General features: G+C 51.8%; 1 protein-coding gene across 2 annotated transcripts in view; it reads left to right on the forward strand.

Moving 5' to 3' along the window:
* ACACB (acetyl-CoA carboxylase beta) overlaps positions 1–12,214 on the forward strand; it is a 109,107-nt gene that overhangs the window by 67,690 nt on the left and 29,203 nt on the right. For both annotated transcript variants that reach the window (XM_047828208.1, XM_047828207.1), the window contains exons 27-31: positions 374–463; positions 3,662–3,780; positions 8,466–8,603; positions 9,327–9,426; positions 9,516–9,623. In XM_047828208.1, coding sequence (XP_047684164.1) covers positions 374–463; positions 3,662–3,780; positions 8,466–8,603; positions 9,327–9,426; positions 9,516–9,623 — 555 coding nt within the window. The remainder of the gene's footprint in view (positions 1–373; positions 464–3,661; positions 3,781–8,465; positions 8,604–9,326; positions 9,427–9,515; positions 9,624–12,214) is intronic.

A 12,214-nucleotide genomic window follows, 5' to 3' on the forward strand; every position in this document is an offset into this window, starting at 1 on the left:
CAAGAGGGAGATTCTTAACTGACGGAGCCATCCAGGCGCCCCCCCCCCCCCCCCGGGTGCAGTTTTAAACACTCAGATGTGATGGAGCTTCCTAGGAAACCAGGAACACTCACACGGCTGAGTTACGGCTTCATCTTTTGGGTTCCCCGAGCCCCCAACTTTGGATCATTTGCGGGCCTCCAGGTACCCCCTCTGCATCTGGAACGGGGAGCCCCAGGTGTAATCCTCCCAGAACTGCTCCCACTTTCAGGTCCACGGGCCTGGAGCACGGACAGAAACCACCGCCGGCTTCCCCTCCCTGCTCCCACCCCTCCACTCATCTTGGTGAAAACTTGGTAACATTTGCCTTTTCTTCCCCCTTCCCATCCTGTAGAAATTAATACTGTCAGAGACGACCATATTCGACGTCCTGCCCACTTTCTTCTACCACGCTAACAAGGTCGTTTGCATGGCGTCCCTGGAGGTAAGTAGGAGGGAGGACCCAGTAACAGCACCCGTAGCGAACATGCCGGTCCTGACATCCACCGCCCGCCTGCTGTGCGCCTGAGCCCGGGCCACGCGCCTCGCGAACGGGACCTTATCCTTCTCTCCACAGGGTAGGTACTGTTACCTGCCCATCTCACAGAGAAGGGCGTTGAGGCTCAGAGAGGTGGAGCGTCTGGCCCGAGGTCCCCCGGCTGGGGAGTGGCACAACCAGGGTCTCACGAGGTCTCTGACCAGGGTGCTTGCTGGTAACCCCCGTTTTCTCAGGTGCCGGTCCAGCCTCCTCCAGGCAGGGCACGTTGAAATGCTAACCGCTAAGAGCCAAGGCGCCTCCTGCAGACTCTCTGATTCCCTGCGTTACATACCTTTGGAAGACTTGTCTGCTTGAGCCATAGAGCAGGAAGGAGCCTAGGTGACAATTTAAGGCGACCTCCCTGTCACCGGTCCCGATGGGGCAGACAAGGCAGTGACCAGCAGCAAAACTCTCCGATCTTGGAGTCTTGGTCCCCTGTGGTCCCCACTCCCTCTTCTGCCACCTTTTAGACCCCACGGGTCACCCATCCTGGTGCTAGAACGTTGACTGGGTCTCCATGGAGACCGTTTGGGGCTTTTGCGTATGCGATGGCCCCAGACTCTCCTGGGCCTGCAGCCTTTACCTCCTCCCTGGTTTCAGCTCAAAGAATCCTTCTCAGGTCTCCCTGTTTCCAGCAGTGAGGCCACGTAGCGCTCTTAAGTGCCTTTCTTCCCCACCCCCCCCTTCCAATTTTCACTTATGTTGAGACCCACTGTGTGCCAGCCTCTGGGGAAACAGCAGGGGAACAGCCCCGGTCTCTGTCCTAATGGAGCTTCTCTCTGGCTGGGGAGATACACACACACACACACACACACACACACACACACACGCACTAAATACAACGGGCATGCTGAGAATCGGACAGCAGAGTCTAACCTCACCGGGAGGGAGGTTCGGCTCAGACTCGGATGAGAAAGTGATGTGGAAGCAGGCAGCTAAGGAGCAAGTCAGAATTGGTGGGAAGAAGCACAGAGGTTCCAGTCAGGGGGACCAATCTGTGCAGAGTCCCGAGCTGTGTGACCTGTGGCCCGTTGCTTTCCTTTGCTGGACATTTAGGTTCTCCTGCTGTAGCAGGGGCAATAATACCTACCTCACAGGGTTATTGGAAGATAAATGAGTAAGCACTGGCGGGAAGCACTTGGTCCTCATTATCCAGTCACCTGTCCTATTGGGGGGGGAGTGTCCTCTGTCGGGTGGAAAGCAGCACCCCACCTTTGCTTTCCGGCGCGCTAAATCCCTTTTTTTTCTGTCTGAGAATTTTCCACAGCTCTTTGAGCATTCTTTCACTTTGTCCGGCGGGTTTATTGAACACAATCCCGCCTCTTCTCCCTGACTCAAGAGGCGCACCTTGAATATTACATTGTTACTTGGTCTCTTGAGATGTGGAGAGTTTTGGTCCTGCTAAAATGCGTGCGTGTCCCCCAGACCAGCCCCGGGTTCAAATGATTCACTGGGAAGAACCGCAGGGCTCAGCAGATAGGCGTGCTCATGGCTGTGAATTGTTACAGCCAAAGGACGCAAAGTACGGTCAGCAAAGGGACACAGCGTGTGGGGGTGAAGTGTGTGGGGGAAGCCAAGTGAAAGCTTCCAGTGGGTCCTGTAGGCACTTTTTTTTTTAAATATTTGTTTATTTTTGTGAGAGAGAGACAGAGCGTGAGCGGGGGAGGAGCAGAGAGAGAGGGAGACGCGGGATCCGAAGCAGGCTCCAGGCTCCGAGCTGTCAGCACAGAGCCTGAAGCGGGACTCGAACCCACGAACCCACAAACTGTGAGATCATGACCTGAGCTGAAGTTGGATGCTCAACTGACTGAGCCGCCCAGGCGCCCTTCCTGTAGGCACTTTTAATTCCTCAAGCAATGAGTTATGACAACATGTGTGAAATGAGGCTCGGAGACTCGGTGCCTGGGGGTTTTATTGGGGGTTGGTCCTAGCATGTAACTAAATTCCAAACTCCCAGAAAGAAAGCATATGTTCAACATAAAATCATCGTATAGCTTGGGTGCCATGAACCATTCTTATCAGGGAATAGTGGGAGCCCTCCCAGATCCAAGGTTCCTGATGCTGGCCAAGGGCCTTTCGAAGGATAGAAGTTAGGCCTGCTATGTTAACTTACTGCACACTTCTTACATTCCCTATTCAGTTAAAAAAACCTCCCACTGTCTAAAGTCTAGAACTGTGCTATCCAATATGGCAGCCACTGGTGACATCTGGCTAACGAGCACTGGAAACATAGCTTGTCTGAGTTGAGCTGTGCTCTAAGTATAAAGTGCACCCTGAATTCCAAAGACTTTGTGTGGAGAAAGAATTTCAAATATATCAATACTTTTTCTGCTGATTACCTATAGAAATGACATTACGTTAGGTATTGGGGATGAAACGAAGTCTATGATTAAACATTTTCACCTGCTGCCTTTTTTTTAAAGTGGTTACTGGAAAATTTGAAATTAAAATTGCACATGTGGCTGTGTTACATTTCTCCTGGATGGCGCACTCTAGAGTAGGAGTTGGAAGTGATAGCCTGTGGGCCACATGTGGCCCACTGCCTGATTTTATAAATAAAGGTTTATTGGAACACAGCCACGCCCATTCATTTACATATCATCCTTGGCTGCTTCCAGGTTGGGACAACAGAATTGAATAGTTGTGACAGAGACGATGTATCCTCCATCTGTCCCCCAAAGTCCAAAATATTTACTCCCTAGGGGTACCTGGGTGGCTCCGTCGGTTGAGCATCCGACTCTTAACTTCAGCTCGTGTCATGATCTCGAGGTTTGTGAGCTTGAGCCCCGCATTGGGCTCTGTGCTGAAGGCTTGGAGCTTGGTTGGGAATCTCTCTCTCTCTCTCTCTCTCTCTCTCTCTCTCTCTGTGCCCCGCTCGTCGTGCGTGCACACTCTCTCTCAACATGAACAAAAATAGGTAAATAAAACACATATTTACTATCGAGCCCTTTGCAAAGAAGGTAACCTTGTAAAGAGTGAGCAGACTCTCTCTCTGCTACTTCGTAGGGCTCATTTAGAGAGGGTTTCTGGTATCGCTCCAGCCTGAGTTTTCTCTGGTCTGGAGGGCCCTCTGCGAGAATGTCTTCTGTGCCTCTGCTCCGTTAGGTTTACGTGCGAAGGGGCTACATCGCCTATGAGTTAAACAGCTTGCAGCACCGGCAGCTCCCAGATGGCACCTGCGTGGTAGAATTCCAGTTCATGCTGCCCTCCTCCCACCCAAACCGGTATGGAGTGGGGCGCGCCCGGGGGGGAGGGGTGGTGGGTGTTTCTTTTCTCCCTGGCCACCATAGTCCTGTCTCTGGAGGGACCCAGCGAGTAGTCTGGGGAGGGACCTCAGGAACGCCACTTCCCCACCGTGGGATCTCCCTACATCTCTGTTCTCTCATCTGCAAAAGGAGATAATCCAGTGCCTGCCCCATGTACCTGTACTTCCCAGTGTGGAAGCCACTACCCCTGTGTGGGCTCTTTAAATTAAATCGAGTGAGATTCAATGACACATTCAGCTCCTCGGGCCTACCTGCTGCATTTAAAGTGCCCCCTAGCCACATGTGGTTTGTGGCTGCCACGTGGGATATTGCGGTTCTAGAACATTCCATCACCGCAGAACGTTCGCTCCGGTGGCACGCTCCTAGATCATTATGGGGAATAAGTGAGATAAGGCCCACATGGCTTTTAGGGGCGTGTCTGGCATGCAGAAAGCTGTTGGTGAGCATTAGTGATCCCTGTGATGGTTATCTCTATGCCATTGATTGGGCACCGTGAACTTCCACACCCTGTTTCATTCAGCCCTCACCGTCTGTTGGCCAAAACTGTGTTCCTATCTCCATTTAGGCCCTGGGGCCTCCCCTTGGTATATGCCCAGCTGTACGCAGGGTAGGGATTCGAGCCACATGCCTCGCTCCAGAGTGCTCTCCGCAGCACCTGACGGACCTCTGGAGCCACCAGCCGGGGCCGGTGTTGGCCTGTCTGGATCCCCACGATGTGCTCAGTTGGGGACATCCTGGCGTGCCTCTGCTGTTCCCTCATCATGTCTTTTTTTAATCCATCTTATTTCAGGACCCATAGTACCGTTCTGGTCAGGTAGAATGTGTCACCTTCCGCTAAAGCAATCACTCTCCCTACAGTGTGGAGAGTTCTCTTTCCCTCTTCCCTCGCCCCTCTGTGTTTGGTTCTCCTGGGGCTCCCCGCAGGCTTTGCTTGTGGCTAGGAGGACGGTCTCATCATGACTGGGGCGTTCAGTTAACCAGATCTTGGGTCCGTGTGGGCAATAGCGTTCATGATTTCTTTTTTTTTCCTCCCAAGTTTTTATTTAAATTCAAGTCACGTGTAGTTTAGTATTGGTTTCAGTGATTCATCACTTACATACAATACCCAGTGCTCACCACAAGTGCCCTCCTTAATGCCCATCACCCATCTAGCCCATCCCCCTGCCACCTCCCTCCATCAACCTTCAGTTCTCCATAGTCAAGAGTCTCTTATGGTTTGCCTCCTTCTCTGCTTTTATCTTATTTTTCCTTCCCTGCCCCATGTCTATCTGTTTGATTTCTTAAATTCCACGTATGAATGAAATCATATTGTATTTGTGTTCCTCTGACTGACATATTTCGCTTAGCATAATACCCTCTAACTCCATCCACAACGTTGCGAATGGCAAGATTTCATTCTTTTTCATTTCTGGGTAATATTCCAGTGTGTGTGTGGGGGTGGGGGAGCGGGGTATATTTGGATCTCTTGGGATTTCAAAATCTATGTTTTTCTTTCCATTGCCTTTAAGAATAAGGGTGTTGCTTTGGTTTTTTTGAAAACCAATTTTTAAGTTTATTTTGAGAGAGAGAGCATGAGTTGGGTAGGAGCAGAGAGAGAGGGGGAGAGAGAGAGAGAGAGAGAGAGAGAGAGAGAGAATCCCAAGCAGGCTCTGTACTGTCAGCGCAGAGCCCAACGTGGGGCTCGAACTCACAAACTGTGAGATCATGACCTGAGTCGAAATCATGAGTCGGACGCTTAACTGACTGAGCCACCCAGATGCCCCAGGTGTTGCTCTGTTATGGGTGAAGGAGAGAAGTGCTTCTCCATGAGGCACCTTTTCATATTTATCATTTATTTTTACCCTTCCTATTTCCAAAAAAAAAAATGGGGGGAGATGATGGTATTTTTCCTGATTGAGAGAAAAGGGGATAAAGTACTTGTGGCCCTGGCATCGTTTCGGGGACAGTGGGAGGCACGGTGAAAGGGCTTTGGAAACTGTGCCCGTGAGGAGGCATTCTGTTCTTTGCCTTAAGAGTCCCACCCAGTTAGGAAAGGAGGGCTGCTTTCCTAAAGCCTGTGGATCAGTCGCACCTTGTTCCTTAGGAGGAACCGACATATAAATCTGGGTTATTCGTTGTGACCACCAGTGTGGTCACGGGGTCCTATTTTTTTTTAACGTTTATTCTTTAGAGAGAGCATGGGTGGGGGAGGGACAGAGAGAGAGGGAGACTCAGAATCTGAAGCAGGCTCCAGGCTCCGAGCTGTCAGCACAGAGCCTGACGCGGGGCTTGAACCCACAAACCGCGAGATCATGACCTGAGCCGAAGTTGGAGGCGTAACCGACTGAGCCACCCAGGAGCCCCGTACAGGCTCCTGTTTTGACCCGCACAGACACTGAGGCCTCTGGAGGGGGTTCCCTGACCCTCTCAGCTCCTTGTGGCTGTTGGCTGGGAGCACAGGAAGCTTGCTCTGGGCTGGTGGCTTCAGGGCACACTCTGCCTACTTTCCCCCCCTCCCCGTCCCCACCAAGCCCTGCTTCTCAGGGCCTTCAGGAAGGGCTGCGATGACTGAAGTCCCACCTCCAGGAGGACCCGGCTGGAGAGCCAGGCGCATTGTTCTTTGGGTCAGGGGACCAGTGCAGGGAGGTCAGAGGCCAGCGGACCTTCACGTGGGGTGCAGCCAGGACTGAGGGCCAGGGCCACGGTGGGGGGGGGGGGGGGCTGTGAGCACAGCTGGGAGGCAGGATCTGGAGAGAGTGGCTGTGCCTGCGGGCTGCTGGTCGACCCCCAGGAAAATGGCCCAGCCGGCCCACATCTTTCCTTTTTTTTTCTCCCCCAAGAGAAGTAGGACATCTAGACTTAAGAAAAAAAAAATTAAATCCTTCAACTTTTCGCTCTGAACAGGTAAGTGATGTGTAGGAATCTATTAAAAATGCTGCAGGGACTGGGGCGCCTGGGTGGTTCAGTCAGTTAAGCGTCCGACTCTTGCTTTCAGCTCAGGTCATGGGATCTCCAGGCTCGTGAATTTGAAACGCATGTCAGGCTCTGTCCTGATTCTCTCTCTCCCTCTCTCTGCCCCTCCCCTGCTCTTTCTCTCTCAAAATAAACAAATAAACTTAAACAAAAAATTAAAAATGCTGCAGGGGCCCAAGTCACCTGTGGGCTGAATTCAGCCCATGCTTCTATGCCGGTTTGCTTCTCTGTGTTTAGCTGTCCAAGAGCAGGGAGCCTGGGGGAGGGGGTGGGGAGTGATTTCAGGGGTACCCAACAGGAAGGCATAGAGGCCCTGTCCCACCTGGGTCCAGCGTCTCCAGGAGCACCCCAGACTTGACAGGTGGCTGGGAAGATTTATAGGGCTCCGTATAGGTCATGCTCACGGCTGTGACTTGTCGCAGTGATAGTCCGCGAAGTGGGGCACCGTCACCAAAAGGAAGAGGGTCACGGGGGTGAAGTCCCCAGGACTCCTGGTGCAAGAGTCCTCCCCAAGGGAGCCCCATAGGATGCGCTCTGTTCCCCCAGCAACGTGTTGTGATGGCCTGTGTGCAGTGCGGTCCGGCAGCTGGTTAGAGATCCAGCCCCCAGGGTTTCTGCTGGGAGCTGGTCGTGTAGACACCCTCTGCCGAACACGGGGATTTCTGCTGAAATCCCCGACTCCAGAAGGAAGGCAGGTGTTCTGCATAAACCACACGGCACAAACATTTGGAGCACGGCGAGCCTCTTGTATGATTCAGGGAATGGTGGGAACCCTCCCCAAGTTCCCAGACACCAGCCAAGGGCCAGTCTTGCAAGGAGATCTCCTTTTCAGGAGAGCAGGCCTCTTTTCAGCACCCCCTCTCGTAACCCCTTCTTCACTTGATTCCAGGGCTCCAGGGGATCTGTCTGTGTTTATTGCTGGTGAGCTGCCAGTCCTGGGGGCAGTGGCCAGCTAAGCTCTCACGGGCAGCTGGCCTAGGGGCCGGTTTTGGTTCCGGACCCCTGTCCCAAGAGCAGGTTTGATGGAGAGGGAGGGACTGGGAGAGCGGAAGCCTGGCATGTCTCTCTAGAATCAAGCCTGCCCTTTCACCAGCCGCCTAGGGCTGGGCTGTCCAGGAGAAGTTGGCACTAAGAGTGTTCATGCTCTGTGGCTGAGTTCACCGTTCTGGATTTCCCTGGGACCATGGGGAGGCTGGACTTGTCTGCACGCATGCATATCTGGATCGTTCATTCATTCATTCATTCATTCATTCCCTCCCTTGCTTGTTGCACTTAGTCTGTACCAGGTCCTGAGCAATCAGAGAGGACTTCCCAGCCCCATGCCTGGGTGGTTCAGTCGGTTGAGCTTCCAACTTCAGCTCAGGTCATGATCTCATGGTTCGTGAGTTCGAGCCCCACATCGGGCTTTGTGCTGACAGCTCAGTGCCTGGAGCCTGCTTCGCATTCTGTGTCTCCCTCTCTCTGCCCCTCCCCCACTCACAGTCTGTCTCTCTCAGAAATAAATAAAAAACATAAAAAAAAAAAAGGACTCCTCAGCCCCAGACCCCAGTCCGTTCCACGTGCAATTTTAAGCCCCACTGTGGGAGGGCTCTAATGCTAGTCTGGCTCATCGAAGCTTCCAGGGCAGGAGCAACTCTTGGGGCCAGGTCTTCAAGCAGCCGCATCAGTCCCCTCCTCTGGTCCCCCTGCAGGATGGCCGTGCCCATCAGTGTCACCAACCCCGACCTGCTGAGGCACAGCACCGAGCTCTTCATGGACAGCGGCTTTGCCCCACTGTGTCAGCGGATGGGGGCCATGGTTGCCTTCAGGAGATTTGAGGACTTCACAAGGTACCCAGAGTGGCCCAGTCTCCCAGACACGTTGAGCAGAGGGGCCAGGCAAGCTTCTCCTGGCCCCCACCTGTTTGTTTGTGTGGCCTGCCCGTATTTAAATTCTGGCCATGTGCTTCCTCGCCGTGAGACTCTGAGCAAATTATTTAACCTCTCTGTGCCTTAGTTTTCTCATCTTTATCGTGGGGATAAGAGAAGGATCTACTTCATGGGATCACCAGGAAAATGAAATGAGATGGAGTATATTAAACATCGTATTTAAAGTGTAGCTAAGGGATAGGTGGCATTCTCAGTAAACATCAGCGATCAGTCCTATTAGTATCGCCTATTTTCCACCCGTTCCCGTGTGCTGTGCCTCGTGCTTGGGTTATCTTGTTGTAACTCCGCAATGGCCTTACTTGATTTGGTGAAGTGAGGTATGAGGGTCTCCCGGCCAGTGACAGGGAACCCAGCTGATGCCCCCGAGCACCGGACACCCTTTCTTTTATTCACGATCTCAGATCACATAGGTCCCTTCTTCCCTTTGGGGAAATACCCCATCAGTGGTGCCTTGGACCTGGTCAGGAACCCAGTGAGCCCTGGGCGGAGTTGGATGAGCTCCTAGAGCCATCGGTGGGAAAGGGGAAGGGCCCAGTCCTTCCGTCTGGCCAGAGTGAAATCTTGACCTATGACCTTAAGGAGCCGGCAGCCCCTCAGCCCTACCTCTCCACCCCACACCCCCAGAAACTTCGACGAAGTCATCTCCTGCTTTGCCAACGTGCCCAGGGAAATCCCCCTCTTCAGGAAGGCCTGCACTCCCTTGTACTCTGAAGAAGAGAACAAGGTAAGTCTCCTGAGCAGGGAGCCTGTCCAGGAGGGGGCAGCCTGGGACCCCTGACGCCTCCTGCCCCCTGCCCTTGTTTTCTCCCCAAGAGCCTCAGAGAGGAGCCAATCCACATCCTGAATGTGGCCATCCAGTACGCGGACCACCTGGAAGATGAGGAGCTGGTGCCGATTTTCCGGACGTTCGTACAGTCCAAGGTACGCCGGCCGTGCCTCTGGTCCCAAGTCACTGAGACAGGAAGGAAGGGCTGCCGTGGCAAGGCATCCCATGGGCCCGAGTCCTCATGTGCACTTCAGAGCCACAGACCCGGCTTCCCATCCTAGCTCTGCTACTCCTGGGAGCCCGTAACCTTGGGCAGAAGTAGCCGAACGTGGTAGCGCCTTGGCTTCTCCCCCAGTAACGTGGGGGCAGAGTTTCTCCCTCCCCGGGTGTCGGAACGACCTAAAGGCAAAGTATGTGCAGTGGACGTTTGAACAACATGGGTTGAACTGCGCGGGTGTGCTTATTCGCAGATTTTTTCCTACACGGATTAGGGCTATGAGTGTATTTTTCTCTTCCCTGTGATTTTCTTAACGCTTCTTCTCGTTGGCTTTATCGTAAGAGTATAGCACATAATACATTAAACATGCAGAATACGTGTTAACTGACTGTTGATGTTCTAGGTAAGGCTTCGGGTCAACAGTCGGCTGTTAATAATTAAGTTCTCAGGGAGTCGAAAGTTATACGTGGATTATCGACTGTGCAGGGGTCGGTGCCCCTAACCCCCACGTTGTTCAAGGGTCACCTGTACACTCCTTAGCCCGCACAATGATGAAATGAGCCAGTGTATATATGCCACTTCACAGAGGCATTCGATGAATAGTTTGGGGTCTAGCGGGGAATGCTTTTTGTCGAAATAACCCAAAAAACTCAAATCTTTAAATAGTCACTTACGCTGACCGCCATCTATGCAAAGAACTTGCTTTTATAACCGTGTGGCAGTTGTGAGCATGTTTTCTCACCCGGGCAGTAGGGACAGCTGTTATATATGCTCAGAGACCTCAGCTGCGAACAGATGTGGAGCAGCTTGGCAAGCGTAAGTGGTGGAAACAGTGGGAAGGTACTGTGTGACCTCGGGCAGGTCACTTTACCTCTCTGTTCCTTAGTTTCCCCATCTGTAAAATGGGATGCTGAGATTTCTGAACTAAATTAATTGCGTCTCCCAGGCACACTGCCCGGCTGTTAGTTCTGAGTTGGTCCCAACTTCGAGACCACTTGGAAATTTTTAGTTGTTGGTTTTTAGTCTATTTACCTGTACATTTGTTGTGTTCTCCATAGTATCCAAGTGGGAGGGACACTTATTACCTCCTCTGACTCGGTGTCCCTCAGGGGACCTGGGGCTTCCTAGGCAGAAGATGGGGGTGAATGATGCTGAGTCCCAGATAACGCCATGGAAGCTTAGGGACGTTATTGTCAGTGATTTACTTAGTCTTTACTTGATTAATCAACAAATGTAGGGGGCGCCTGGGTGGCTCAGTCAGCTAAGCGTCCAACTCTTGGTTTCGGCTCAGGTCATATCTCACGGTTTTAGGAGTTTGAGACTCGTGTCCGTCTCTGTGCTGGCAACGCAGAGCTTGCTTGGGGTCGTCTCTCTCCCTCCCTCTCTTTCTGCCTCTCCTCCAATTGCGCTATCTCTGTCTCTCTCAAATAAATAAAATAAAATAAATGTAATGACGTTCATTGTACAAAATGTTTACGGTGCAGACAAATCTGAAAAGTAGGTTTTATTTATTTATTTTTCAACTGTTCAATTTTTTCAAAATTTATTACTTTTTTTAATTTCTGAGAGAGACAGAGTGCAAGTGGGGAAGGGGCGGAGGGTGAGGGAGACACCGAATCTGAAGCAGGCTCCAGACCCTGAGCCGTCGGCACAGAGCCCGACACGGGGCTCAAACTCACGGACAGTGAGATCGTGACCTGAGCTGAAGTAACAGGCTGAGCCACCCAGGCACCCCTGAAAAGCAGGTTTTAAAATGAAACCCACAGCCCTACAGTCCAGCCCCGGGATGAAGATATTGACGTGTTTCCCTTTGGCTGGTTTCTTCTTGACATAGCTGATGTTCTTACTCAAGTTACACGTGGCGTCCCATTGTGTTGATAAGGCAACATTTGAGTGGTTGCGGCTAGCCCTACCCTATAACCAGATCAAATGATGCTCACGATAATTGGCGTTTCTTGCCTGGAGAGGGCAGAGTGGAGGGAAAAGTATGGGCAGTGAGTGATATATGTATGTCTATACGTAACATATCAAAGAGAGGAGGGCTACAATATATACCTGGGGGAAAGGAAGGACTTTTAATGTCCTTTCCAATATATTGCTAGAGTATTTAAAATTTTTTTTACATGAAGCAGAGACCTACATACATATTCTCACATACACACATTAATATACATATACATTCCCACGCACACACTGATGCACATCCTTAGTTGAGAACTAATGATTCAGGCTCCCCCTAACCAGGTTAGTTTTGCCGCATTCACATCCTCTTTGTTTTGTGGTTTATCTTGTTCTCTTTGCAACCAGCGTTCCATGAAGTATTCTTTTTTTTTAAAGTTTATTTATTTTGAGAGAGAGCACGAGCAGGGGAGGAGCAGAGAGAGAGAGAGAGAATCCCAAGCAGGTTCCGCACTGTCAGTGTGGAGCCCGATTTGGGGCTCAAACCCATGAACTGTGAGATCATGACCTGGGCCGAAACCAAAAGTTGGACGCTTAACCAACTGAACCACCCAGGCACCCCCCCCATTA

Source organism: Prionailurus viverrinus, chromosome D3 (assembly GCF_022837055.1).
Source record: "Prionailurus viverrinus isolate Anna chromosome D3, UM_Priviv_1.0, whole genome shotgun sequence".
In the NCBI taxonomy this organism is placed as follows: domain Eukaryota; kingdom Metazoa; phylum Chordata; class Mammalia; order Carnivora; family Felidae; genus Prionailurus; species Prionailurus viverrinus.